This window comes from Poecile atricapillus, chromosome 21 (assembly GCF_030490865.1).
Source record: "Poecile atricapillus isolate bPoeAtr1 chromosome 21, bPoeAtr1.hap1, whole genome shotgun sequence".
Classification (NCBI taxonomy): domain Eukaryota; kingdom Metazoa; phylum Chordata; class Aves; order Passeriformes; family Paridae; genus Poecile; species Poecile atricapillus.
In genome coordinates this window covers 2,643,591-2,669,618 of record NC_081269.1, presented here as the reverse complement: position 1 = coordinate 2,669,618, position 26,028 = coordinate 2,643,591, and the positions used below count along the sequence as shown (strand labels likewise).

General features: G+C 53.1%; 1 protein-coding gene across 3 annotated transcripts; it reads left to right on the top strand.

Annotated features, from left to right (window-relative positions):
• Positions 1-248: 248 nt before the first annotated feature.
• Positions 249-25,053, top strand: DHRS11 (dehydrogenase/reductase 11). Of its 3 annotated transcripts, none has more exons than XM_058854622.1 (7): positions 249-456; positions 11,737-11,943; positions 18,130-18,224; positions 20,235-20,364; positions 21,036-21,128; positions 21,728-21,793; positions 22,986-25,053. In XM_058854622.1, the coding sequence occupies exons 1-7, from the start codon at positions 325-327 to the stop codon at positions 23,025-23,027; spliced, it is 765 nt and encodes a 254-aa protein (XP_058710605.1). In that variant the 5' UTR covers positions 249-324; the 3' UTR covers positions 23,028-25,053. The 3 variants fall into 3 exon arrangements, 2 of the variants coding, with proteins under 2 accessions (XP_058710605.1, XP_058710604.1); XR_009279303.1 differs by having other exon boundaries at positions 253-456; positions 11,734-11,943; positions 21,014-21,128; XM_058854621.1 differs by having other exon boundaries at positions 255-456; positions 11,734-11,943.
• Positions 25,054-26,028: the final 975 nt, after the last annotated feature.

The following is a 26,028-nucleotide window of genomic DNA, read 5'->3' as shown; positions in this document are numbered from 1 at the left end:
GGCGGGGGATAACAGCCCCTTCACCGTGCAGCTCATCCTCTGCTCTCTCCACACCCATTTTATCCCTCCAATCCTCGCTTGGCTGCGGGGGAAGGAAAACCCCAAACCCCGCTCCCATCTGGGGCGCTGGGGCTGAGCCCCGGCACACTCAGGGGATGGAGGGCATGGAGGGCGTGTCCCCGTTCCCGGGGCGTGTCCCCGTTCCCGGGGCGTGTTCCCGTTCCCGGGGCGTGTTCCCGTTCCCGGGGCGTGTTCCCGTTCCCGGGGCGGGCCCGGCGGGCGGTGCTTTGTGCGGCGGTGGCGGGGCCGGGCCGGGCCGGGGCCATGGAGCGCTGGACCGGCCGTGTGGCGCTGGTCACCGGCGCCTCGGTGGGCATCGGCGCGGCCGTGGCGCGGGCGCTGGTGCAGCACGGCATGAAGGTGGTGGGATGCGCTCGCAGCGTCGATAAGATCGAGGTACCGGCGTTGGCGGCAGCGGGGCGGGGGCCGCCTCCCCACGAGGCCGCGGCGGAGCGGGGCCGCTCCCGGCTCGGCGCCGGGGATGCCGCCGCCAGCCCGGTCCCCGGGGAGGGTGGAAGGTGCCCTAGCGAGGAGCGGGTTCAATTTTGGGGTTTTGTTGTTTTTGCTGGCTTTTTTTTTCTTGTTTTATTTATTTAATTTTTAATTTTTTTTTTTTTTTGAGCCACTTCTTATCGAGGTTAAAAATAGCATCGGGGCCTCTCCAGCCCCTCCGGGATGCGGCTGCTCGGGAGGCAGCGCGATTTTAGGAGTTCCTGTTAAAGCAGGGTTCGCTCCTGCAAGGAGCATCTCCACAGCCCCGTCAAAAACCTCATGGCGCTGCTTTGAGAATAAAGATGCTTAAAAGAAATGTTTTCTCGGGATCCTTTCCCTGCCTTGGCCAGCGGAGCCTCGCAGTGGCCAAAGCTCATTTGCGGTTTGGGAAGTTTCCTCCGAGGGAGGTAAAATAAGTTTTAGTCGTGTTGAATTTTGCCATCCTGGGTGTTTGGAGCTACAGGAGAGCTGTTCAATCCGCAGGGCTGTGTTTCCCTGGCCGAGGTGATAAGGGCTCTGCACAGCTGACTGTCCGGAGAATAAATGGTCCAAAATTCATGGAAACCAAGGCTTGGCATCGGTGGCGTTGCTCAGTGGGGTTGAAGAGAAATGCTTGGGAAAAGCCAAACTTTTCCCGTTTTTCATTGCGTATCGCGGAGGCGCCGCTTGCAGAGGGAGAACCCCGCCGTGACTTAGCGAGCTGTCCTTTGGGGCTTGCTGCTAATTTTGGATTTCCCAGCGTTTTGACGCTGCGGTTTGCAGGGAAAGCTGAGCTCTCCCGAGGTTTTCCCACGGGCAGCTGCCGCTGTTGGATGTGCTGGAGCCTCGGGGTGCCTGGCAAAGGATGCTGCAAAGGATGTTGTTACTTCCCATTCCCCCTCCAGAAAGTTATTTCCAATATTGCTGTTTCCAGTCGTGCCCTTATCTTGGATTTTGTTTTGGAATCTTTTCATTTGGGAAAGAAATCAATGCAACTTGTGTTTTCCCTTCGTGAGTTCACGTGAGTTTCCTTCCTCTCTGAACCTTTCCTGGCCAAAATACAGCGTGGATTTCAAAAGGAGCAGCGCTGTGAGGCTGTGGGGTTTTGTTTGAACCACGAGCAATCTTTGCTGGGTTGGGTTGGGTTTGTCCGGGGTGCAGATGTGCCCGGTGCTGCTCCCCGGTGTCCCGAGGTGTCCCAGACACGAGTTCTGATGTTTGTCCCCGTTCCCTCCCTCCTCCCCGGGACCCAGGGGCGGCTGCAGCGCTGGCATTTGTTTCGGTGGGGTGTCTGGACTGTGTTTTGCTCCGCTGCTATTCTGGGTTTATTTATTGTCAAGCCTGTTTCCTTAACGAGGGAGAGAATCCCGGCAGCGCTGGGGAAGGTGGTGGAGCGTGGGGGGATCCAGGGTCACTGTGGGAACAGCTCCATCACCTCCTGCCTGCCAGGGATGCTGGGGGAGCTTTGGACCCAATCCTGCCCAGCAGAGCTTTCCTCCTCCAGCACATTCACCTCCAGGCTTTCCCTTAAAAAAAATACAATAAAATAGGAAGAGATCCAGACTTGGAACTGTTGAGCTGGGGATTTGATTGGGGGGGATTTGAGGGCTGGAGCACAGTGATGGAGGGAGGAGAGAAGGGGGTTTGGTGATGCCAGAGCATCACAGCCGTGGTTAACAGGATCACGGAATCCCAGGTGCTTTGGGTTGGAAGGGACCTTGTAAACCATCCCATTCCAACCCCCATGGGCAGGGACACCTTCCACTATCCCAGGGTGATCCAAGGCAGCTTGAAATGGAAAAAGGACAAGCAGTAGGGTGAAAAACCTGGAATGCAGAGCTCGCTTGGTAACACAAAAACATCACATTCCATTAAAGTTCATGGAAGTCAGCAGTTTTTAAGGTGAAATGGCTGGAACCCCTGTGTGAGGTGGTTTTGTAACCTCCAGCTGACTGAAAGAGCAGGTTGTCTGGTGGGGATTTAGCTCGGGCAATAAATGCTATGTCAAGATTTCTTAATCTCTTGGAAAATCAGATAAGGGCTTGAGGCAAGATAACGAAGGATTTGCAAAGTTGCGTGTTTGGCATTAAACCCGTGTCACAACTCCAGTGGTCTTTATTTGGCTTTTGAAATAAAAATGTTAATGGCTCACAAAAAAAAAAACCCCAAAACCTGCAGATGGATCTTTTTCCTTTTCCATTCAGTGGCTCCACTGGTCACGTTTCCCTCTCTGCTCCCAAGCAGCCCCACTCCTGCTGCTTCTGCTACTGGAGACTCTTCATGTGGGTCATCAAACAGGAGCTTTAACAGTCAGACATCGAGGAATAAAATATAATTAAACTGGCTGTATTTTCCTTTTGCATGCCAGGAGGTAATTCAGGTTGAAGGCTTGTTTTAAATGCAGAGCCTGGAGGTACTAACAGCTGTCAAGGACTTTTTGGCGTGTGCTCAGCGAGTGTTTGCTGCTCTCCAGACACCGCCACGCGTTCCAAGTCGGGAGCTTTAATGAAAGCCAAGCGTTTTTAGCAGCTTGGAAGACCAGGCTTGGAGGGGAAAATGCTCCCTGGGAGATATCACCCTCACAGGGACCCCCTTGCTGCTCCTGGGGTCCCCAGGGTGCAGAGAATCATTGAGTTACAGCCACTCTGGTGCTCTTCAACTTCCCTGCTCCTCGTGTTTTCCAGGAATTTCTACTTAGTGTCTGACTTCTTGCAGCACAAAAAAGGGGAGAATTTGCACAGGCATGGGATGAAATGTTCCCCTCCTCTCCCAGCTGGCAAACCCCTCTCTGGTCTTTTATTCAGTGAGATATGTGAGGTTTATTTTGCAGGGTTCTTCACCAGGGTGGGGAAGAATTGGGAGGGTTTTTCTGGCTCAGAGGGACTCTGCAGCTTTTCTCTTGCATCAGGAAGGCAGGAGACAGGGAGCTGTTTCCAAGGGGTTTGCAGTGATGCTGGTACTAGGCTTTTTTTAATAATTAACATTGATTTATTTTATATTTATAGAGAATGGCAGAAGTGCTGGCAGGTGCTCTCCCTCCATCCATGGTGTCAGAGCATGGCTGGGGCTGGGAGATGCTCCAGGTGGGACAATCCACTTGCTCCAGGTCACTGGAAATCTTCCAGCAGCTCATTGATTCCTTGGATACCTTGCTCTGGTGTGACCAGGGACACCATGGATGCCGTCTTCCAAAAGAAATCCATTTTTTTTCCCATCTTTGTTGGTGTGCTGAGAGCAGAGCCGTGCAGGAAGCAATAAATGTGGCTTAAGATACAAGGTTTAACCAATTAATTCCAATGCATTTGTGACAGGTATTGATCAAAGGTAACATTTATAACCAGGCCCTGCTTTGTCAAGGTTAGATCTTGCTCAGGAAACAGCCTTTGATACACCGAGGAGTTGATTGCAGGTTGGAGCAGCCCGGTCTGTGAGGCAGATGTGGGAGGAGGAGGAAGGAGCTGAGTCTTCCTTGTGGGATCTGAGCATCCCTTTTTGGGTTCTCTGGTCACTTCCATGAACCCTGAGGTGCAAGGGAGGCTCTGCAGCCCGTGGGTGCTGCAGGAAGGGTAATTAACAGCTAATTGAGTGTGGTGGTTAATTACCTGATGGTTCAGAGGTCCCCTGGTTCCATGTTGTCTGTCCCTGGTGGCTCTGTCCCTGTGCCCAGCAGCCAGGATGGGTTTTGGGCTGTTCCCAGTGCCCAGGCAGGAGGAGCAGCTCGGGCAGGGCAGTCCCAAGGCACAATCCCTGTGCTGTCAATGACCTTCAGCATCTCCTTGGCCTCTGGAAGGGTTTGTTTTGTGTCTGGCCAAGGCTCTGCCTCGGGGATGGTGGGCGCTCAAGGCCTCTGCAGTGCTTTTATTGCCACTTGTCCCTGACCAGATCCTTCCCTGACAAACAGCAGAGATCCCATCATTGCTGTCCAGAGTGGGGGGAACAAATACTTCTCTGTCCTCGTGGTTTCCCTCAGCCTTGAAACTCGGGGGGCTTAAGCCAGGTTGGATTTCTCCTCTTCCTCCCCCAAAATGTGCTTTAAGGATGTCACTTTGCAGCAACCCCCCCTTCCCTGCTGCTGTCCTGCTCCCTTGGGCTTTGCAATAGAGCAGCAATACCATGCTCAGAGCCCTAAAAATAAATAATAGCTGAGCCTTTCCTGGGGTTTTAGAGCTGGGATGGGGGGGTGTGTGCTGCAAGGAAGGTCAGGTGGCTGTCCCGTGCCTCAGTTTCTCTGGCAGCTGTCCTGGGAAGGTGGGAGGGCTCTGCAGGAGCACAGAGGGGACTTTCTGGCCAGGTTTGGCTTTAAGGAGAGTGCCCAGGGCAGGGAGGTGTGAAAAGAGCTGTCACAGTGCTGTGAAGAAAATACAGTGGTGCTTTTACTGGGCTTTATGAGCAGTTTAAGCTCTGCAGAAGGCAGTGGCTGTGCTCAGGTTGGGTTTTTCCCTCTCTCCTGCTCAGGGTCCTGGTGGGCAGTGCCAATGGGGATTTCCTGGCTGGCAGTAATTCCCCAGGTGGGTTTGTGCCACCCTGGCTCTGCCAAATGCCAGATTTCTGTCCCTGCCAGGCCCGTGGGGCTCAGCCTGGGCCGTGCCCAGTTGAGCTGGGATTAGGCTGGTGTGGCTGCAGATTTTGGGTCACCTGGAGCTGTGTGAGCTGAGCAGGGCTGCTGCTGCTGCTGCTGCTACTGCTCCTGTCCCTGTCCCTGTTCCTGTCCCTGCTCCTGTCCCTGCTCCATCTCCTGCTCCTGCCCCTGCTCCTCCTGCTCCTGCTCCTGTCCCTGTCCCTGTTCCTGTCCCTGTCCCTGTCCCTGTCCCTGTCCCTGTCCCTGCTCCTGTTCCTGTCCCTGTCCCTGTCCCTGCTCCTGTCCCTGTCCCTGTCCTGTCCCTGTCCCTGCTCCTGCTCCTGTCCCTGTTCCTGTCCCTGCTCCATCTCCTGCTCCTGTCCCTGTTCCTGTCCCTGTCCCTGTCCTGTCCCTGTCCCTGTCCCTGTTCCTGTTCCTGTTCCTGTCCCTGTCCCTGTCCCTGTCCCTGTCCCTGTCCCTGTCCCTGTCCTGTCCCTGTCCCTGTCCCTGTCCCTGTCCCTGTCCCTGTCCCTGTCCTGTCCCTGTCCCTGTCCCTGTCCCTGTCCCTGTTCCTGTTCCTGCTCCTGTCCCTGTCCCTGTTCCTGTCCCTGTTCCTGTCCCTGTCCCTGTCCCTGTCCCTGTCCCTGTCCCTGCCCTGTCCCTGTCCCTGTCCTGTCCCTGTCCCTGTCCCTGTCCCTGTTCCTGTTCCTGCTCCTGTCCCTGTCCCTGTTCCTGCTCCTGTCCCTGTCCCTGTTCCTGTCCCTGTCCCTGTCCCTGTCCCTGTCCCTGTCCCTGTCCCTGTCCCTGTCCCTGTCCCTGTCCCTGTCCCCGCTCCCGTTCCGTTCCCTCTCCCCCAGCCCGGCCTGGGCCGTGCTGGGGCCTCCTCGGCCGCTCCCCGGCTCCTGACCCCGGGCTGGGATGGCACCCAGGCCCTGGCGGCTGAGTGTGGGAGCCGGGGAGCGCTGTGGGCAGGCCCAGGCATTAATGTGGCCCTGCAGGAGAGGATTGCTGGGGATTAGGGGCTGCAGTGGCCGCGGGGCTCTGCCAGCCCTGCAGCAAGGCCGCAGCGAGGGCGCTGCCAGGGGAAGAGGCCACCCCGAGCTGTGACATCGGGGACAGCCCTTGTGGTGCTCCCCTGGTGCTTGTGGAGTGGCCTGGGACCCCCAGCTCGGAGCTCTCGGTGCGTTCTCATCTCATCTCATCTCATCTGCTGGGGCTTGGTCAGGGTGCAGGGCTGGGAGCAGCCCTGGCTGTCTCACCACTCACCCAGCACAGTCTCAGATTTCTGTTTAATCAGGGTGGGTTTGTGCTGCTTGCCATGGACCTCTGATCACCCCTTACATTTTCAGGGCATCTCAGACCTTCACTGCTGCACGATTAGGCGGGGTTTGCTTTAAGTAAAAGAATTTTTCCAGGTGGAGATGACGCAGGAGGCAGGATCTGGGGGTGTCAGGCAGAAGCTGGGGCTCAGCTCTGCCCCCCAAGCTGTGTGTGAGAGCTGCTGGGGCTCCATGGGCAGCCAGGCAGCAGCTCCAGCCCAAAACACAACCCTGGGGCTGCTGCAGGAGGGAAGGGAAGCGCCCCTGTGCAGGGGAACCTGCCCTGGGCAGGCTGAGCTCAAGGACAGGCAGGCTGGGCTTAGGACAGGCTGGCTTTGGGACAGGCACAGCTCAGAGGAAGGCAGAGACATCGCTCTAATGAGCTGTCACAGCACTGACAGCAGTGGCTCCTCCTCCCCCACGCCAGCCTGCAGCAAGAAGTGAAAAACTAAAAGTGCCTTGACGTGATGAGGGACTGAGTGAGGTAGCAGGGACCTCTGCAGGTTTGGCTCATGGGTGACGATGGAAATTGGAAATTAAGTGAGGAAAACCTGTCCTGGGATGTTTAATTGCTGGAAAAGCGCGGGGAGCAGAGAAGGATTGGAAAAGAGCAGCGTGGCTCTGGAGCAGCCTGGGAGGACAGCTCCCAGCTCTGGGGAGATGTGATGATGGCTCAGCCAGACCCAGCTGAGCAGGAGCCTGGCTCCAGTGCCTGGGAAGAAATGGGGAGCAACATTTATCCCTGGATTGTATGGGCTAGAAGGTACCCACAGCTCTGGGTGTGATTCTCCCCATCTGGCAGGGAGATGAATCTCCCTGAATCTCTCTCATGGTCACAGAGCGCTGTGGAAATAAATAAATGAGCCCCACCCTAGTGCTTTATTCACTGTACATCTCTATTACGCTGTTGTACTGTTATTAAATCTTAATTAAAAGCAGCTTCAGACTTGCCAATCAGTGGAATGAAAGGGTCTGTAATCCCCCAGTTTTCTTTCACAGCTGTGATGCTGTTTGTTAGAATTTTTCTCCTTCATTTGCTTTAGGTAGCAAAAGTAATTGGGGTGACTCTGGTGCTTTTCCAGTTGGTTTCTTGGTGCAGTTCTGTGTTCAAGCATGAGCTCAGTCAGTAGGACACAAGTACCTGTGATGAATGGCAGGTTAGATTAAAAATTACCTAATGGCTTCTTCTAGCTTTAATCTCTCTGAACTAAATGTTTCTGAAGTTAATGGGATGGTCTGCCAAATAAAACCCTCCTTGACTCTTTCTCCCTCCTCTTTAGAGTCCCTTAACATTTTTATATAAACTAGTTCTGTAAAACCATTTTACCAGGACTGAATGTGAATGCAGGGCACTCACAGTGTATGCACAAAGAGCATTTAACCCTTTCTGGGGAGAACTGGTGCTTTCTGAACACAGCAACCCCATCCCATAAATGTGAGGCATCCTTTCAGACTGGGAGCACCTGGCTGTCCATTTCCAAGCATCCAGAGATGATGGTGTGGTACAGAGATGCTGGAAGTGTCCCAGGCCAGGCTGGACAGGGCTTGGAGCAACCTGGGATAGTGGAAGGTGCCCCTGCCCATGGCAGGGGGGTGGAACTGAATGATCTTTAAGGTCCCTTCCAACCCAAACAATTCTTATTTCAGATTTCCATCGCCAGGACTTGCACTGGCCTCGTCTGTATTGCTGTTGCATTACCTGGTCACTCTCAAACTGTTTGTGAAAGATGGAAAACCTGCTTTTTTCTCATTTTTTCTTTCTTCCTTGTGGTGTGCTCAAAGTGGGATGAGCATCACTTGAGTGACTTAATGGATGCTCTCAAAAAAACTCTGCCAGCTCTGTAGCTCAGAGAGTTGCTTTTCAAAAGTCTCTTGCAAACTTGCCCGCAGTTGATGTTTCTTTGAAGAGTCTGTGATGACTCTTTATCTGTAGATGGTTGAAGCACGTTCAGCCCTGCCTGGATGTCAGCAGTGCTCAGCACCTGCTTTTCAAAGAGAATTTGTTAGCACAAGTGCAGCCTGAGAGATGAAAGGATCTGTGCTGAGCCTCCTTGGAGGCAGTGAGACACCAGACAGGGAAGGAAAGGTTTTGAGAGAGGTTTGATTTCCCTGGCCAGTTGTGTCAGAGCAGCTTTTCTCCCAGGGAGAAAGTCCCTTCTCCTGGAGTAGCTGGAGGCTGACTGGGAGCAGAGGATGGGCAGCTCCAGCCCCGTGGATGCCTGTGGAGGGACCACGGTGGGGCATCTGATACAACCTCCCTGCTCCAGCAGGGCCATCCCAGAGCAAATCACATCCCTTGTTTCCTCTGCTCCTTCGTCTGTGTCCCCACTGAGGGGCTGGACTGAGCAGGGAAATGTTTCTCCAAGTGCTGGAAGCGGCAGCCGGAGATGGCAGCGGAGCTGTGAAACCTCCTGTGTCCCTCTGGGCTGTCAGTGAGCTCGTGTGTCCTTTCCTGTCCATGGTGATGGGCCCCTCTTCCCTCCAGCCAGCTCTCCTGGCACTGTTCCTGCTCTGGGAGACTCCTCCCAGCCCCTTGTGCTCGTGTTTCTCATTTTTGAACATCTTTGGCATTGCCTGGTTCGCACTCTTGCACCAATTCGTGCTCCTTTTGCTCCTTTTCCCCTCCTTCGCAGGAATGAGGCCCCATCTCTGGAGCAGTTCAGAACCTTCCAGCAGCCCTTCATACTGCTGTGAATTTTCTAAATGCTGCTCTTGCATTGCTCATTTCCCCCCCTTTGACTGTTTTTTTTAGCGTGTGCTCCAATGGTGAAAGGGAATACATTTTTCCCCTCCTATCAGCACATCATCCACAAGGTTTCCTGCATGGCAAAGTGCAGGCAGCCCCAGGAGGGCACAGGGAGGCAGGATTCAGTGCCAGGGGCACCTTTGTTCAGGCAGGGATGTTGTCAGCTCAGGGCTCTCTGGGGATCCTGACGCTGCTGGGATGGATTGATCTGAACCCGTCCCTGTCTCTCCCGGTGCTGGGGAGCAATAATCATCATTCCTGTGTTCCTGCAGTGCCTTCCCTGAGCTGGGAACCGGGCAGGAGAGCCAGGAGAGCAGCTCCTGAGCCACAGCTGCAGCCTGGGCTGATTCTGGCTTGTGGTTTGTGAAAGCTGCTGGGCTCTGGGAAAGGTAAAGCAGCAAAGCTGCAGCTCAGGGCTTAGCTCAGCCACTGGAAACACTGAGAATCCTTCACCAGGCAGAGCCACTCGCCCCAGAACGCTTCCAGTGGATGTGTTTGGGGTGCAGGGAAGGGTCTGTCCCTCTGCAGGGCAGGAGCTCGGAGCTGCCTTCATGTGCAGCCACTTCCAGCAGATTCCTGCACTGGGCCTCGCTCCTCCTTTCATGAAAAGCTGGGAATTGCAGTCCTTGGAATGCAGGGAGGAGTGGGAAGGCTGGCAGGAGCAGGGCTTTATTGCACCCTCTGAAATGTCACTGTCGGTGACGCCGCTGCGGGCGACGGCGTCTGAGTGATTTGGTGGAGGTTTGGAGGCAGAGTCCATCTCCCCGAGGAACCAGACATCATGTGGCTCCTGCCTGGCGCTGGGAGCTGGCCCTGTCACTGCTGGGACACATCAGGGAGGAGATGCTGCCTCTCATTAGTGTCAGGGGTGAAGGGCATCCTCGGGACATGCGGTGGCGGCTGCTCCCGGCCTTTCCTTGGCTTTGTGTCACCCAGCCTGACAAAAGCTTGGGATATTTGGAGTAATTCTTGGTCGTGGCTAGCGAGGAATTGTCAGGCACATCCTTTGCCAGTGTGGCAGGCTCACAGCCTGGTGCCAGGGCAGGATTTATTTGTATTTTGCCAGCACCGCTCACCTTGAGCGGGATTGCCCAGGGTGATGGACGAGCACTGAGCGTGTCCTCAAGTTCAATAACTTAAAGGCTGAAGCTCTTAGCTTCTCCTGGATATTGATATCTCCTTTTTCTTGATTAGCATCACAGTGATTCCTCCCCAGTGCCTGCTTTTCAGCCCGGGTGTGTTAGCCCTGGGGTGTGTTTCTCAGGATGTGGCTGGATAAGCTGCTCCATGGGGAGAGGGGGCTGCTGCCTGTTCCCATCCTTCTGCTGCCTGTTCCCATCCTTCTGCTGCCTGTTCCCATCCTTCTGCTGCCTGTTTCCTTCCTTTCTGCTGCCTGTTCCCATCCTTCTGCTGCCTGTTTCCTTCCTTCCTGCTGCCTCTTTCCATCCTTCTGCTGCCTGTTTCCTTCCTTCCTGCTGCCTGTTTCCTTCCTTCTGCTGCCTGTTTCCTTCCTTCCTGCTGCCTGTTCCCATCCTTCTGCTGCCTGTTCCCATCCTTCTGCTGCCTGTTCCCATCCTTCTGCTGCCTGTTTCCTTCCTTCCTTCCTGCTGCCTGTTTCCTTCCTTCCTGCTGCCTGTTCCCATCCTTCTGCTGCCTGTTTCCTTCCTTCCTTCCTGCTGCCTGTTCCCATCCTTCTGCTGCCTGTTTCCTTCCTTCTGCTGCCTGTTTCCTTCCTTCTGCTGCCTGTTTCCATCCTTCTGCTGCCTCTTTCCATCCTTCTGCTGCCTGTTTCCATCCTTCCTGCTGCCTGTTCCCATCCTTCTGCTGCCTCTTTCCATCCTTCTGCTGCCTCTTTCCATCCTTGTGCTGCCTGTTTCCTTCCTTCCTGCTGCCTGTTCCCATCCTTCTGCTGCCTGTTTCCTTCCTTCCTGCTGCCTGTTTCCTTCCTTCCTGCTGCCTCTTTCCATACTTCTGCTGCCTCTTTCCATCCTTCTGCTGCCTGTTCCCATCCTTCTGCTGCCTGTTCCCATCCTTCTGCTGCCTGTTTCCTTCCTTCCTGCTGCCTGTTTCCTTCCTTCCTGCTGCCTGTTCCCATCCTTCTGCTGCCTGTTTCCTTCCTTCCTTCCTGCTGCCTGTTCCCATCCTTCTGCTGCCTGTTTCCTTCCTTCCTGCTGGCTGTTTTTCCCTTTCCTGCTGGCTGTTTTTCCCCTTCCTGCTGGCTGTTTTTTCCCCTCCTGCTGGCTGTTTTTCCCCCTCCTGCTGGCTGTTTTACCCCTTCCTGCTGGCTGTTTTTCCCCTTCCTGCTGGCTGTTTTTCCCCCTCCTGCTGGCTGTTTTTCCCCTCTTGCTGGCTGTTTTTCCCCCTCCTGACTGCTGTTTTTTCCCCTCCTGGTGGCTGTTTTTCCCCCTCCTGCTGGCTGTTTTTTCCCCTCCTGCTGGCTGTTTTTCCCCCTCCTGCTGGCTGTTTTTCCCCTTCCTGCTGCCTGTTTTTCCCTTCCTGCTGGCTGTTTTTTCCCCTCTTGCTGGCTGTTTTTTCCCCTCCTGATGGCTGTTTCCCTGCTGCCTCTCTCTCTCCCCTAGAAGCTGGCAGCTGAGTGCCAGAGTGCCGGCTACCCGGGCACGCTGATCCCGTACAAGTGTGACCTGTCCAACGAGGAGGAGATCCTGTCCATGTTCTCGGCCATCAAGACCCTTCACCAGGGTGTGGACGTCTGCATCAACAACGCGGGGCTGGCCCGGCCCGAGCCCCTGCTCTCGGGGAAGACAGAGGGCTGGAGAACCATGATAGATGTGAGTATTCCCCAGAGGGAGCAGGAGCTGGGCCACTTTTCTGTCTCTTCTGGCCACCATCCACTCATTTCAGAGCTGAGGATCTGCTCCCCAGCCTGCTCTGACGAAGCCCAGTTTTGCTGTTTGGGGAGTGGAAGGATGTCCTGCCCTGCTGCTGAGCCCTCACCTTGGAGGATGGAGACACAGCAGCATTTTTCCTTTAGCTCTCTGGCTTTCTGAAGGGAGAAGAGCCTTGCTTCTCTTTTTCTTCAATAAATCAGGAAACTGAATGCCAGGCGCTGGGTTTTGCAGCTAATCCTGTTAGTTGTGGCAGTGGGTTGTAGAAATGGGCAGATTCTTTTTGGCTTAAAAAGCTGTAATGCTTTTTGTCTTTATAGCTTAATTTTCTGGCCCTAATCTGGTTAGGGCTGGATGTGAATGAGAGCATTTCTTGTGGTGAAATGGGAGCTGAAATGCACATGGCCCATCCCATTCACAACTTCTCCCTGGGTCCTGCTGTCCTGAGGTGCTGCTGGGCATCTTCCTGTGCCTTCATCATTTTTTGTCATAATTTGGGGGCCTTTTTCTGAACACTGCAGTGGCAGCCACAGCTGTGGGACCTCAGGATAGTTTGGGTGTCCTTGAAATGTCTCTGGCCAGCGAGGTGCTGGACCAGGAGCTTTTCATGGAGTGATTTCCCCTCCTGTGCCACCTCCTCTAATGCACGGAAACGTTTCCCTCGCAGGAGGAGGAGTGGAGCTCAGGGCTGTGAGTAGTCCTTGTGGCACCTCCAGCAGCTCTGAGAGCTTGTCCTGGTGAAGGGAAGGACGTGTCTGAAGAGCTGTTTGAAGCTGTGGGCTCAGGGCCCCCGTGTCCAACAGTGGAGCCAGCTGGGAGGTGTCAGCTCCCCTGGCTGTTCCTCCAGGCTGCTCCTGGGGGCCGTGTAAAGCAAAACAGAGAAGCACATTGAGACTTCAGACTCCTGCTGCCAGGGCAGGAGCTGCCATATCCTGGCTAATTAAGTTCTTGTTAGGATTTTGGCCTGGCTGCTGGCTGCTGTGACTGCAGCCAAAGCAAGCTCAGCTCAGCTTTGTCTGCCCAGCCAGGCTTTTGTGGGCTGCCCAGCCTGGGTCACTGCACAGCCGCATCTCCCCGGCCCCGGTTGCCATGGAGGCTTTAAAGAAAATGAAGTGAAGTGTAGCTGAGGCTGAGCTGGTGTTCAGCAGGGTCCTGGCTCGCTCTGAGCCAGGCCCTGGGGGTCACCTGGGCCTTGGAAACTCCTTGTCCTGGCCCCTGGGACCGTGTCGTGTGTGGATCCCTCAGGGATGCTGTGTCCCTCGTGCTCCTTTGTTTTTGTCAGGTGGGCAGGCTGGGGGACTTGTGGCTTTTCCCAGCTTCCCCAGTCCATATTCCCCTCCCTGGCTGCTCAGCTGGAAGTGCTCCCTTTATCTGACATTCCACCTTTTTAGGGAGAAAGATTTTGAGGTGGGGGTTGTCCTGTGTGAGACACTCCAGTCAGTGTTGGTGCTTACAGTGGCTCAAAGTCTGGGAGTCTGTGGGGTCCCCCTGCTTTTGGGGGCTGTTTTGGGGTGGGATGGGTGACCCCACAAGGGCAGTGTTAGGAAACCAGGCTGGGGAAATGTTTTATTCCCAGGGATGATCCATACGGCTCTCTCTGCTCTCTCTGCTTGGCAAAAACGCTGTTGCAGCAGCCTGAGACACCCAAGCTTTCTCCCTGTGCTGGCAGATATTTCCCTCTCACCAACCTCCCAGCAGCTGCTGGCTTGGCTCCTGGTTTCTGTGTTAATTGAACAAGGCTCAAACATAAAGGCAAAGCCCTGGGATGCTCCAGAGCCCAATGCCTCACCCATCCCAGCAATGGCAGCCTGGCAAGTCTGGGCTTTGCTTTTTATTTTTTTTTTTTTATTTTTTTTTTCTGCTGCTGAGGGGTAGAAACAGCTCAGTGGAATTTCCCCTTTTGTTCTGTGCCCTGTTGTGTGGCTGCATGGCAGTGCCTGCTGGCCATGTCGCTGTCTCCAGGCTGTGCAGGGCTGGGGGGCTCTGCAGGGCCAGAACCCCCTGCCAGGGCACCCATCCCCAGGGCACCCATCCCCAGGACACCCATCCCCAGGACACCCATCCCCAGGGCACCCATCCCCAGGGCACCCAGCCCCAGGGCACCCATCCCCAGGACACCCATCCCCAGGGCACCCATCCCCAGGGCACCCAGGGCACCCAGCCCCAGGGTAGCCATCCCCAGGACACCCATCCCCAGGGCACCCATCCCCAGGGCACCCAGCCCCAGGACACCCAGCCCCAGGACACCCATCCCCAGGACACCCATCCCCAGGGCACCCAGCCCCAGGACACCCAGCCCCAGGACACCCATCCCCAGGGCCAGAACCCCAGGGCACCCATCCCCAGGACACCCAGCCCCAGGACACCCAGCCCCAGGCACCCATCCCCAGGACACCCATCCCCAGGGCACCCATCCCCAGGGCACCCATCCCCAGGACACCCAGCCCCAGGGCACCCATCCCCAGGGCACCCATCCCCAGAGCCAGAACCCCAGGGCACCCATCCCCAGGGCACCCATCCCCAGGGCACCCAGCCCCAGGACACCCATCCCCAGGGCACCCATCCCCAGGGCACCCATCCCCAGGACACCCAGCCCCAGGACACCCATCCCCAGGGCACACAGCCCCAGGACACCCATCCCCAGGGCACACAGCCCCAGGACACCCATCCCCAGGGCACCCATCCCCAGGACACCCATCCCCAGGGCACCCATCCCCAGGGCACCCATCCCCAGGGCACCCATCCCCAGGACACCCATCCCCAGGACACCCATCCCCAGGGCACCCATCCCCAGGGCACCCATCCCCAGGGCACCCAGCCCCAGGACACCCATCCCCAGGACACCCAGCCCCAGGGCAGCCCTGGCCAGGCCCCTTCCCTCACAGGGAGGGCTGCCAGCACCTTTCACGGGCCACTGAGCTTTGCAGAGCTGTGTGGCAGCAGGGAGGATTCTTCCCAAGCTTCCTTGGAGAGCAGGGAGATGCTGTTGGAGACTTCCAAGGCACCTCTGGGCTGCAGGATGGGAAAAGTTTCCAAACAGCCATGGAGCCATCGATTTAGGAGGCATTAGGGCCTTAAATTGAAGGCTGTTTTTTTCCTTTTTGGTAAATTGATTTTTGCTTCCATGCATTTTTTATGAGCTTTGAGGCTCCGTGTCCTTCCAGATTCCCCTCTCAGTATCCTCCTTCTTGCTCTATATCTAGCAGCCAAAACCATGTTATAATTTACTTATTCCTCTCCTTTCCTAATGTTCTGGTTCTTTATTGTCAGCTGTTTATTCCCAAGGTGGGAGCTGCTTCTCCCCAGGCTGCAGGATGTTTGGAATTGTGGATGTGCTGCTTTACAGAGCCCTGCCTTGCCAGCCAGCAGATCTGCCGTGGGTGCAGGAGGGAAGGTGTCACCTCAGGCAGGTTCTGAGCCCATCCTCCCCTGGCTCACAGCTTCCCCCATCTTCTCACTGCTTTGTGAGGCTGGAGCAAAGTCCTGTTCTGCAGGAGGAGCTGGGGCTGGCTGCTGTGTACACACTGAGCCTCTGGGGCTGCAGCAGCTCCTTCACGCTTTACCCACTGACCTTTCCAGCCAGGAATTCAAACTGAACTTCCCATTTTCCCTGCTCAGGGCGCAGAGGGCTGCAGCACACATCCTCTAAACACAGAATGGGTTTGGTTCTTGGCATTATTCACTGACAAGCCAGGCTCTGTTCTTCTTGCTTTTCTGAGCCATCTGTGCAGGGATATGTTTGCTGTAAGCTGCGTTTCCATATGTGCTCTGGGGCTGGGGCACTTGTTTGGATGCCTTGGAAAAGGCTGATTCTGGGAAAGTGAAATGCTGAGCACTTCTAGGAACAGGATCTTTTATGTTCTCTGATCTGGCAGTTGGAGCTCGTTAATTGCTGGGAAATGTGGCACCGTGGTTTCTGTCACAGAGCTGCTGCCTGGGCACTGAGCAGGGCCCAGGTGGGCTGGCCATCCTTGCCAAGGGACCTTTGAACCTTTTCTCCTTAAAATAGGAGGGAGGCAGAAAAACATCTGATGTGGATATTTGTAACAGCAGCCTCTGGGTGATGCAGACTTGCTCATTTTCCAGGCGTGTTTTTAGGTTCCTCAGTGCCTGTTCTGCATTTTGAAATGGGATTTCACCCCAAAAACCAGTCTGTGCTGGTGGGAAAGGGCCATCCCAGCTCAGCTGCCTTCCAGCCAGTTGTTTTGTTGTACTGTGGGGTTTTATCACAGGGCTCTGGACTTTCCCATGTGGTTGTTGATTGGGATCTTGCTTTGCCAGGAGCTGTCAAAATCTTGTAACTTTGCCCAGGCCGGGAATGGCTGCTCCGTGAGTCACAGGCTTTGGGGTGATGTTACCCTCTAGTGGCCTTTGGAGAGGAGAGGGAGTTGGGGTGACTGCTCCAAAAATGAGCTGCCTGGTGGGCTGAGGCATCCTGAGGCAGGGATCTTGTTTGGCATGAAGGGTTTTACACCAGCAGCTGCCCAGATCCATATCCCAAAGGACTGGGTCAGGCTGGAGCGGGTGACTCCTGCCTTCCCTGACACCCTGCTGAGGAATCCCAGAGCCTTCCCGTGCCCTCCCTGCTCTGGGCTTCAGTGCTGAGGGGCCCTTCTGCTGCTTTCTCTGCTCATTTTCCTCCTCACACAGCCCAGGTGAATTCAGGCTAAAGATTTATCTCTGCAGCTCCAGGTGTGATGGCCGAGGTGCCCAGCAGTGACTCCGTGCTTGACCAAAGTGCACTTGCATGGGGGTGATGACTCCACTTGTGTTGCCTGGGTACTCCCAGGATCAGATAAACGCCCTTTTTATCTCTGGCCAAGACAGAGCCCTCAGGGATGGCCTCTGGGGAATAAAAACACCAGACAAAAGCAGTGACCGAGATCCTAGAGCTGACCCCGCTCCTCTTTGTGCTGCTCCATAATTGCATCTCTCTGCTCCATCTCTTTCCAAACCAGTGTCTCTCTCCTGCCTGTCCTTTTGTGCCATCAAGTCCGACCTTTTCTTCCCCATTCTTGTTAGTTATTTTCCCAGTGCTGATCCCCAGCCCTCTCCCATCTCCATCCCTCGCTGTTGGCCTCGTTCCTGCTGCTCCACCCATTTATAGTGGCACCTGCCTTCTGATTCATCAGGAAATCAGTTCTTCCCGGAGATTTCACCCACTGCTGTGTGTTCAGACCCTTCTGGGCTGCTCATTTAGCTGGCAAAGTGACCCAGTGTTAGCCAGGACCTGCCAGGGGATGGTCACATCCTTTCTGGAGGCCTTCAGCAAAACCCCTTCCAGATCTCAGCCACTTGAGCCATCAGCACTGCTGCTGAGATTCTTTCTCATCAGTCCTGCAGGTACCTCTGGGCCCTTTGTATTCCAGCTGGGATAATTTCCTTCTCCTTATCTTCCCAGCAGCTTTGACTCTGTTTTATGGTCAGGGAATGCAGCCATGCATTGATGCTTGTGGAGGTGATAGGACCGAGTTTAACCAAGCCAGGGCAGTGGGAAGTGCTGGTCCAAAGAGCAAGAGCCTGGAATGCTCTGGATCCCAAAGGGCTGGGTAAATTGCCACTGAGGGCTGAGGAAAATGTCAGCAGGCAGTGACAGATCGGTGGCTTCCACACCCCCAGGGTGAGTTGCCCACTCTGGTGCTCCCTGTGGCACAAAGTGATCTTTGCTTCCTGTGCCTGGCCGCTCTTTTGGTGCCTCCTCTGGTGCTCTGACAGGCAGGACCTGGGGATTTCCTCATTAGGAGCTGACCTAATTACCTGCTCTTAGTGCCCTGCCAGCTGCCCAAAGGCCAGAGTGCTCAGTGCTGGACAGAGGCAGCTCTGTCTCCTGCCCACCGTGCTGCCTGTGGGCACACAGGCCTTTGCTCTCCTGCCTTTGGGCTTCACACTCACACTTGCCCCTAAAGCAACCAACTCCATTTATTTCTGCTCTCCCTGGGTGTCTGTGCACCCCCTGCCCCTGTGGCTGCAGCCCCCAGCTCAAGTGTGGGGTTTGAGGAGGAGCAATTCCCTCTTTGGGTTTTTCTGGGAATTGCCCAGGGACAGGAACTGATATCCCAGATTTTGGGCATACGAGGGGCAAATCAAGGGGTGCTGGCCTTAATTTCTTCTTCTTTTCTCCCCCCTCAGGTGAATGTGATGGCTGTGAGCATCTGCACCCGGGAGGCCTATCAGTCCATGAAGGAGAGAAACATTGACGATGGACACATAATTAACATTAACAGGTGAATAAGGGATGTGGGATCAATCTCGGGGGCTTCCTGCTCTTTCCTGCAGCACAGAGAGGATTAAGCACTGGGTGGGGGCAGCCATGGGGACTTTCTTCCTCTTCCTCCTCCTCCTCCTCGCCTTACACTGGAGTTTCAAGCTTGCTGTGGTGCTGGTGGGCTTTTTAAGGATTGTGGTGGTTGATACTTCAAACTTAATCTTTGCTGGTCTAAAGCAAGCAAGGCCAAACCAGGGAGAAAAGAATAATCCAGACCAGGGAGAAAGGGATGATATCAACCACTCCTGAAGGGGTAGGGCTGAAGATTGATTTCTGGAGCTGGTCAGAAGTTTTGGCTGTGTGGAGAGGAGCCTGTGGCGGTGCCTGTTCCCTGTGCCAGCCCCTCCCTGGGTCTGTTGTGATGCTCTGAGTGTCCTGTGGGTCCCTCCCAGCTGCCAGCAGTGTCCCCTGTGTAACTTTTTTAATCTGTTTTTTCTCTCTTGATTTTGCTGTACTTCCTCTGCACTTCACTCCTGGATTTCTCAGCTTCTCTGAGCTGAGCTCCTTGAGGATACTCCTTCACAGGGAGTTCTGCTTATTTCAGTTCTCTGGGTCCGAAGAAAACTCCAAAGCTCATTAGGATATTGTTTCTCATGTTTATTAGGATGTTATTACAAAACTTGGCTGGTCTCTCCAGACTTTCTGCACAAGTTTAATTCACTGCAACCTGGCACACTTTGGGCTCTGATGGCACAAAATGGCCCCAAACTGTGCAGCCTTTTTATCTTTATACTTATTCCTATCCAATTAACAATAGACACGTAAATTATTTTTCTTAATGACCCAATGACCCATCACCTGTGTGCTGCATTGCTGCATTTTCTATCCAATCACTCACTACTACCCAAAAACCTCTAGAAGAACATGAAGAAGAAAAAAGAAAGAAAAGAGACATCACTCTAAATCCTCCATCTTGTCTTCTGCTCTGTAAATTAGTTTAAACTCTAAACTACCTTATTCACCCAGTGACTTCAGAAAACTCTCTAATCTACACACCCACACTTTTAGCTTTTCTATCTAACTTTAACAGTTGTTTTCATGTAACACCATGAAAACACGCCCATAAATTCCATGTTATATGAAATTCGGTGTTCTCCTGGATCTCAGAGCCAGGCATCAGAGACAAGGGCACACATGTTGGAGTCTGGAATACAGAGTGCGTGCCCTTGTTTCTGATACTTAGTTATAAGATCCAGAAAAACACTGAATTTCATATAATATGAAATTCATGAGCATGTTTTCATGGTGATACATGAAAACAAATGTTGAAGTTAGATAGAAAAAGCTAAAAGTGTAAGTGTGTAGATTAGAAAGTTTTTTAAATCACTGGGTGAAAAAGTTAGTTTAGAGAACAAGAGACAAGATGGAGGATTTAGGGTGTTGTCCCTTGTCCCTTCTTCTTTCTTCTTCATGTTCTTCTCCTAGGGGTTATTGGGTAATAGTGAGTGATTGGATAGAAAATGCTGCAGTGCATCACAGAGGTGATGGGTCATTGGGTCATTAAGAAAAATAATATATGTGTCTATTGTTAATTGGGTAAAAATAGGTATAAAGATAAAAGAACTGTGTATTTCAGGGCCATTTTGTGCATCAGACACGAAGTGTGCCACAAGGCCTTGTTTGTACCATCAGAAGAAAGAAATGTTCCAAATTGCAAAGATTAACCTTGTGTAGCCAGCCTGGAGAGACCTGTTAAGTTTTGTGATCACCTGTTAATAAACACAAGAAACAAGATTCTAACGAGCTCGGGAGTTTTCTTTGAATCATAAGAACTGAGATAAGCAGGGCTCCCCACGAGGGAGGATCCCAAAAGAATTCAGTCCAAAGGAGGCTGAGAAATCCAAGAATAAAAAGAAAAATACAGAAAAGATGTAGCAGAAACAAAGAAACGGAAAAAAGACTTTTTAGAGAGAAGATCCAGACACACACTGTGTGTCTCAGACTGCAGCACCCTGTGCTCTGTCCCCAGCATGAACGGGCACAGCGTGGTGCCCCAGTCCGTGGTGCACTTTTACAGTGCCACCAAGTACGCGGTGACGGCGCTGACCGAGGGGCTGCGGCAGGAGCTGCGCGAGGCCAGGACCCACATCCGAGCCACAGTGAGTGCTGAGTGCTCCCTGCTTCCCTCTGCCCTGCTGCCATTCCCTGCCTGCCACACAGCTTTTCCCTCTGGGGAAGAGCCAAGGGGGCGCAGAACAGCACTGGGAATGGTCCTGGGGGAAAGGGTGGCTCTCTTTGCCAGGCTGAGGCACAGAAGGTCTGGGATGGGATTTTTTGGGTGCACAAAGTGGGCAGCTGCTTGTTGGGGAGGGTCACATCAGCAGAGGGAGGGGCTCAGCTGGGCTCTTTGTGCTCAGTCAGAGATTTTCAATGTTTTCCTTTGCTTCTCTGTCCCTCTGAGGTGTGGGGAGGGAAGGACCCACCAGAGGTACCTGCCACAGCAATCATTAAGTTGCTCACTTCAACTGTTCCCTTAAAAAATGGGTGGGAAAAGAAAATAACAGGAAAACTACTTATTTTATTTAATTTTAATTTTTATTTAATTTAAATTTAATTTTATTTTTTATTTAATATTAATTTTTATTGATTTTTATTTTTTAATTTTAATTTTAATTTTAATTTTAATTTAATTTTATTTTTATTTTTATTTTATTTTTATTTTATTTTTCTTTTCTTTTTCTTTTATTTTTCTTTTATTTTTATTTAAATTTTATTCTTTTGCTGGAAGGGAATTACAAATCCTATTAGGATGTGCTCTGCTTTATTCCAGTGTATATCTCCAGGACTGGTGGAAACAGGATTTGCTTTTAAACTTCATGATAACGACCCCGAGAGGGCTGCTGCAACCTATGAGAGCATTCGGGTAGGACTTGGAGGAATGGAAACAGAGGGAAGTGGCTCTGATTGTAATGGAACAATCTTCTGGCTAATGGTTCCAGAGAGTGCCCAGTGCACTCCAGTGTCAGCCCTCAAACCTCAAATTTTCCACTGGTATTTACACACTGTGTAGGTTTTCATTTGGGTTCAGCTTCCAGCTCCTTACAGTTTTCCTTTTATTTTGATGCTTCTGTAAATAAGTGTCAGTCAGCTTTGCCATTTTGCAGGCTGTGACTTCCTCATTGCAGAGAAGATGTGACAAGCAGAGGTGCCAGCAGCAGCAGAAGTGTTGTCTTGCAGGTGGCAGGGGATTTCCTGTGGGAATTCCTGATGAGGATGGCATTGCCTGACCTGGCAGAATTGCTGTGCCAGCAGTGAGATTATTCACAGCAGTCAAAGAATTATCAGCACCAGGCACATCCTTTGTTCAGTTTTTAATGGATTGGGTATTTCCTGCTTGCTTGCACCTCCTGGACATGCCCCAGTGACCCTGTCTGGCCTCATTATGGATGGGCAGGAGAGGAGGGATCTCGTGGGGAGCTTTGGTGGTGCCCTTTGACCGGAGCCCTTTTGCTGTCATTGCAGTGTCTCAAGGCTGAAGATATGGCCAATGCTGTCATCTATGTCCTCAGTGCCCCTCCTCATGTACAGGTGGGCTGGGGCTGGGGCTGGGGGGGCTGAGGGCTGCCCTGGCCTGGCTGATCCGCCCGGGATCAGCTGGAGCTCAGGGAGCCTGCGCTGGGGATTAGCAGGGATCACGTTTGTTTACACTGCTGGGGCTCTGGGATTGCTCTGGGATGGCACTGCTGGGGCTCTGGGATTGCTCTGGGTGTGGGATTGCTCTGGGATGGCACTGCTGGGGCTCTGGGATTGCTCTGGGTGTGGGATGGCACTGCTCAGGATTTGGGATTGCTCTGGGATGGCACTGCTGGGGCTCTGGGATTGCTCAGGATTTGGGATTGCTCTGGGTGTGGGATGGCACTGCTCAGGATTTGGGATTGCTCTGGGTGTGGGATGGCACTGCTTGGGCTCTTCACATCCCTGTGGACCCAGCAAAGGCTGAGCTGGCTCTGGGGCACTGCCCAGGCTCCCCAGGGAATGGTCACATTGCCAAGGCTGCCAGAGCTCCAGGAGTGTTTGGACAAGGCTCTCAGGGTGGGATTTTGGGGTGTCTGTGCATTGCCAGGAGCTGGACTAGATGATCATTGTAGGTCCTTTCCAACTTGGGATATTCTGTGATTCCATGATGCCAGGGAAGGAGTGTGCAGGGCAGGGGAATGTGAGGGCTAGGGGCACGCTCTGCCTGTTTGGATGGGGCCATCTGAGGTTTGCTGAGAGTCTGGGCTGCTGCCAAATGATGTGTTGGACCTGTTCCCCCCAGTGTGAGATGCTTGTGCTGCCCTTGGGACTCCCCTCCTGAGAAACACGAAATGCTTGGCCAGCTTTGGGCTGGAGGAGCAGAGCAGAGTTCCTGTTGTGAGAGCAGACTTTGATCACAAGAGGTTCCTCAGTGTCTGAACTCTGCTCCCTGGAGCAGGACGTGTCCCCTGACACTGCATCCCTGGGGATAACTGGCTTTTCTTGGCTTGAGAAGATAAAACCCTGCCTGTGGCAGCTCTGTGAGCCGGCCCAAACCGCAGCTTGAGCCCTGAGGTTCATCCTGCACCTTTGCCGTGCACATTTGAGCTTCTGCCGCCTGCTAAAGGCAGAGCAGGTCCCTTCACCTCTGCTTTCCTCCCAGCTCAGTTAACCAGGCTCCTTGCAGGTCACAGTGCAGCAGAGGAGTGCCCAGTGCAGAATTCCAGTGCAGAATTGCAGTTCCACCCCTGCTGGTCTCTTGCAGATCGGGGATATACAGATGAGGCCCACGGAGCAGATCTCCTAGCAGAGGAGGAGGATGAGGAGCACCACAAGCAGCACCGTGTCCACTCCACCTGGAACCCTCTGGCAGCCCAGGGTTCCCTCGGCTGGCTGGCAGCGTTTTAATCAAGTACCAAGGATCATGTTTGAAGAATTATTTTTCTCTCCCTCTCTCTGAGCTGGTGCTGGTGCTGAGCCAGTTTGAAAAAAAACAACAAAACCAGAACCACAAACTCTTAGTGGGCCTCTTTCTCCCCCACTCCTTTCTGAAACTGCTTAAGAGTAAAAATGTATTTGAAAATAATGCAGGGAAGTGGTTTGTGGAAGATTGTTTGTCTCCAGGCTGGTTTATTCTTCCTTTTGCTTTCTTTTCAAGGTTTGTTTGATCTTAGTTGCTGATGCTGTGTGTGGACCTAGGTGAAGTGGCACAGGATGTTTGCCAGCTTCAGTGTGCTTAGGGTTTGAGATTTTCAGTGGGTGACATACATGAATCCATCTATTGATTCTATCTATGAATCCATACCTTGAGTTTATTTTCATGGGGTTGATTACTGATGGTGATGATGCATGTGATGTTTTCTTTTTCTTTTGTACCCCACTGCTCTAACCCCAGTGTACAACCTCCCCCAGCCCTCCTTTCCCCTTCACATGAATCATGCCTGCCAAGTTTGAGGAAGTATAAATGTGTGTGCTTGATATTTCTCTTTTTTTCTAGGTAGGTAATTAGCTGGAGGAAAAGCACCTGTCCCTGGGCAGGTTAGGATGATAATCTAAGTGGCATAGTTACAGTAAGAGTGAGTTGTTTGGTATTTTTAATAAAAACTAAACGTGTGCTGTCTTGTGATCACCTCTATCCTTGGTATCATCTCCCAGCACTCTCGATGTTCTGTATGTGATATTTGCATGCATTGACACTTTTCTGGAAATGTGGATTGCTCTGGTGCTGTTGAAATGCTGGTGCTGAGGAGCTGGAAATGGTGGAAGTTTATTTTTATGTAGAGACACAAACCCTGAGAGAGAGAGAGAGAGAGAGAGGGAGATGGAGATGGAGTGGAACGAGCCGTGCCGAAGGTGTCTGGAACGAGGAGAGGTTTCCAGGGACATTTGGGCTACAAAAAGCAGCAGGTGAAAGGTCTGGCTGAGGTCTCGTGTTGGGGCAGCCCCGGTGTTTGGCTTTGGGTTTACTCTGAGTTGAGGGAGAAGAGAATGGGCCCCAGAGCAGAGCTGGAGACTCTCTGCAGGGAGGTCTGCGTGTGTCCAGCTCTCTGTGCAGCTCCTGGACACGTTGCCTTAAGATTGCAGACCCTGTCCAGCTCCTGCTGGGCTCCAGGCAGCGTTTCAGAAGGTCAGGGATGGTCAGTTGGTCAGAGCAGAGGACAGAGAGCGTGGGAAATTGGGCTTGGATTGTTTGGCTTACACCAGGAGAGCCCTGGGAGCTCATCTGTGTTACCCCTGCACAAGGGGACCGGAGCTGGGCCACCAAGACACGAGTTCAGCTCCCTGTACAGCCTTGGGCAAGTCACTTTACCTCTCTGCCTCAGTTTCCCCACCTGGAAAATGGGGATAGTAACACTCACCTACCTCACAGGGGTGTTGTGAGGACTCACGAGCTTTTGTAAAGCACTTTGACCACGACAGGCGCTGTGTAAGTGCTGAGTGTTGATACTGAAGTATTATTATGAATTAAACTTGTGATACCTAGAATTCCTTGTGCCAAAGGTGAGCAGCTGTAGGAGGATACAAGGAGAAAACTGGCAAAATGTTCCTTTTCATGATGGCAAAAACAAAAGGCAATTTTCCCCTTTTTTTTTCCTCTTTATTAACACATGGTGTGTTCTGTCCATTCCTCACCTGTGGCCAGTTTCTACTGACAAGTGCACCTGGATTTGGCTTTTTAATTCATTGTGAGTGAGATCCCTACCCCTTGGGAAGTCTTGCACTGTCCTGCTCCAGGATGCCAAGGTGGTGCCCTTGTGTGGATGCCCAGCAGGTACCCTGGGCAGTTCAGGAGAAGGTGGTTGAACTAAAGAGGCCAAAAAAAAAAATAAAAATATTGAGATATTAGGATCTTCTGAGCAGGAAAAGCTGAGCAGGGATATGGGCAGCAGTGGTGAAACATTGAATTGTGGCAGCAACCGTGTGCAAAGTTCAGCAGATGTTGAAATGTGTGGCTGAGGAAGGGCTTTACATCTCCCTGTGCTGTGAAAGGAGGATTTGGAGAGAACTGCTTGAGGTGCAGAACCTTGACACAGGGTTTGTCCAGGTAATTGCTCCCTGCAAACACAGCCTGGCTGCCCTGCAGCAGTTCTGGTTTTTTCCCTGCCCTAAGAACATTTGTAAGTCTGATGTAAACTCGAGATGTGCAGTATATTTTTCCATCTGAAGTGTGTTTTTAGGGGAGCATCCCTGCTGTCCTCCCCCACGAGGGAGAGCTCCTTGCGGGTTCGGTGGCCTCGGTGGCACCTCCTGCCACCTTCCTGGGCTGAGATGGGACACAACAAGGGGCAGTGAAACCCCTCAAACGCGAGGATCAGTGAACTGTGTAATTTATCAGTAGGTTTCTAATTGTGAACTGTAAAATAAAGAATAAAAAGAGAGGCACACTGTGGTTCGTCTGTGGTGTGTTTTGTTATTTTTGTGTTAAAACTGAACAGCTCTTTTGCTGTTCACAGCCAAAGTTTTGTTTGGGGAACGATCCGGGCAGAATTCTTCTGCTTTGGATCTTTATGAGGAAAATCAGAATTTCCAGAGCTGGACAGCAGTTTTGGGAATAACCTGTGGAGGTACCGGGGGCTCTGGGATGCTCTGCTCCCCATCCCTTGGGCTCCGTCTGCGGTCACTGGGGTTCCCGGAGCCCGTCTGGGATGCTCCGTTCCCGGGGCTGAACGGGATCCGTTCCCCATCCGTTCCCATTCCCGGGCTCTGTCCTGGATCCGTCCCGGTTCCCGGGCTCTCTCCTGGATCCGTTCCCGTTCCCGGCTCTCAGGGATCCGTTCCCGGGCTCTCAGGGATCCGTTCCCGGGCTC

Coding starts and splice junctions, on each gene's coding strand:
- DHRS11 (XM_058854621.1), top strand. CDS start 325: ATGGAGCGCTGGACCGGCCGTGTGGCGCTGGTCACCGGCGCCTCGGTG. Junction 11,944..18,129: donor GCTGGAGAACCATGATAGAT/GTGAGTATTCCC, acceptor CTCCCCCCTCAG/GTGAATGTGATGGCTGTGAG. Junction 18,225..20,234: donor CACATAATTAACATTAACAG/GTGAATAAGGGA, acceptor CTCTGTCCCCAG/CATGAACGGGCACAGCGTGG.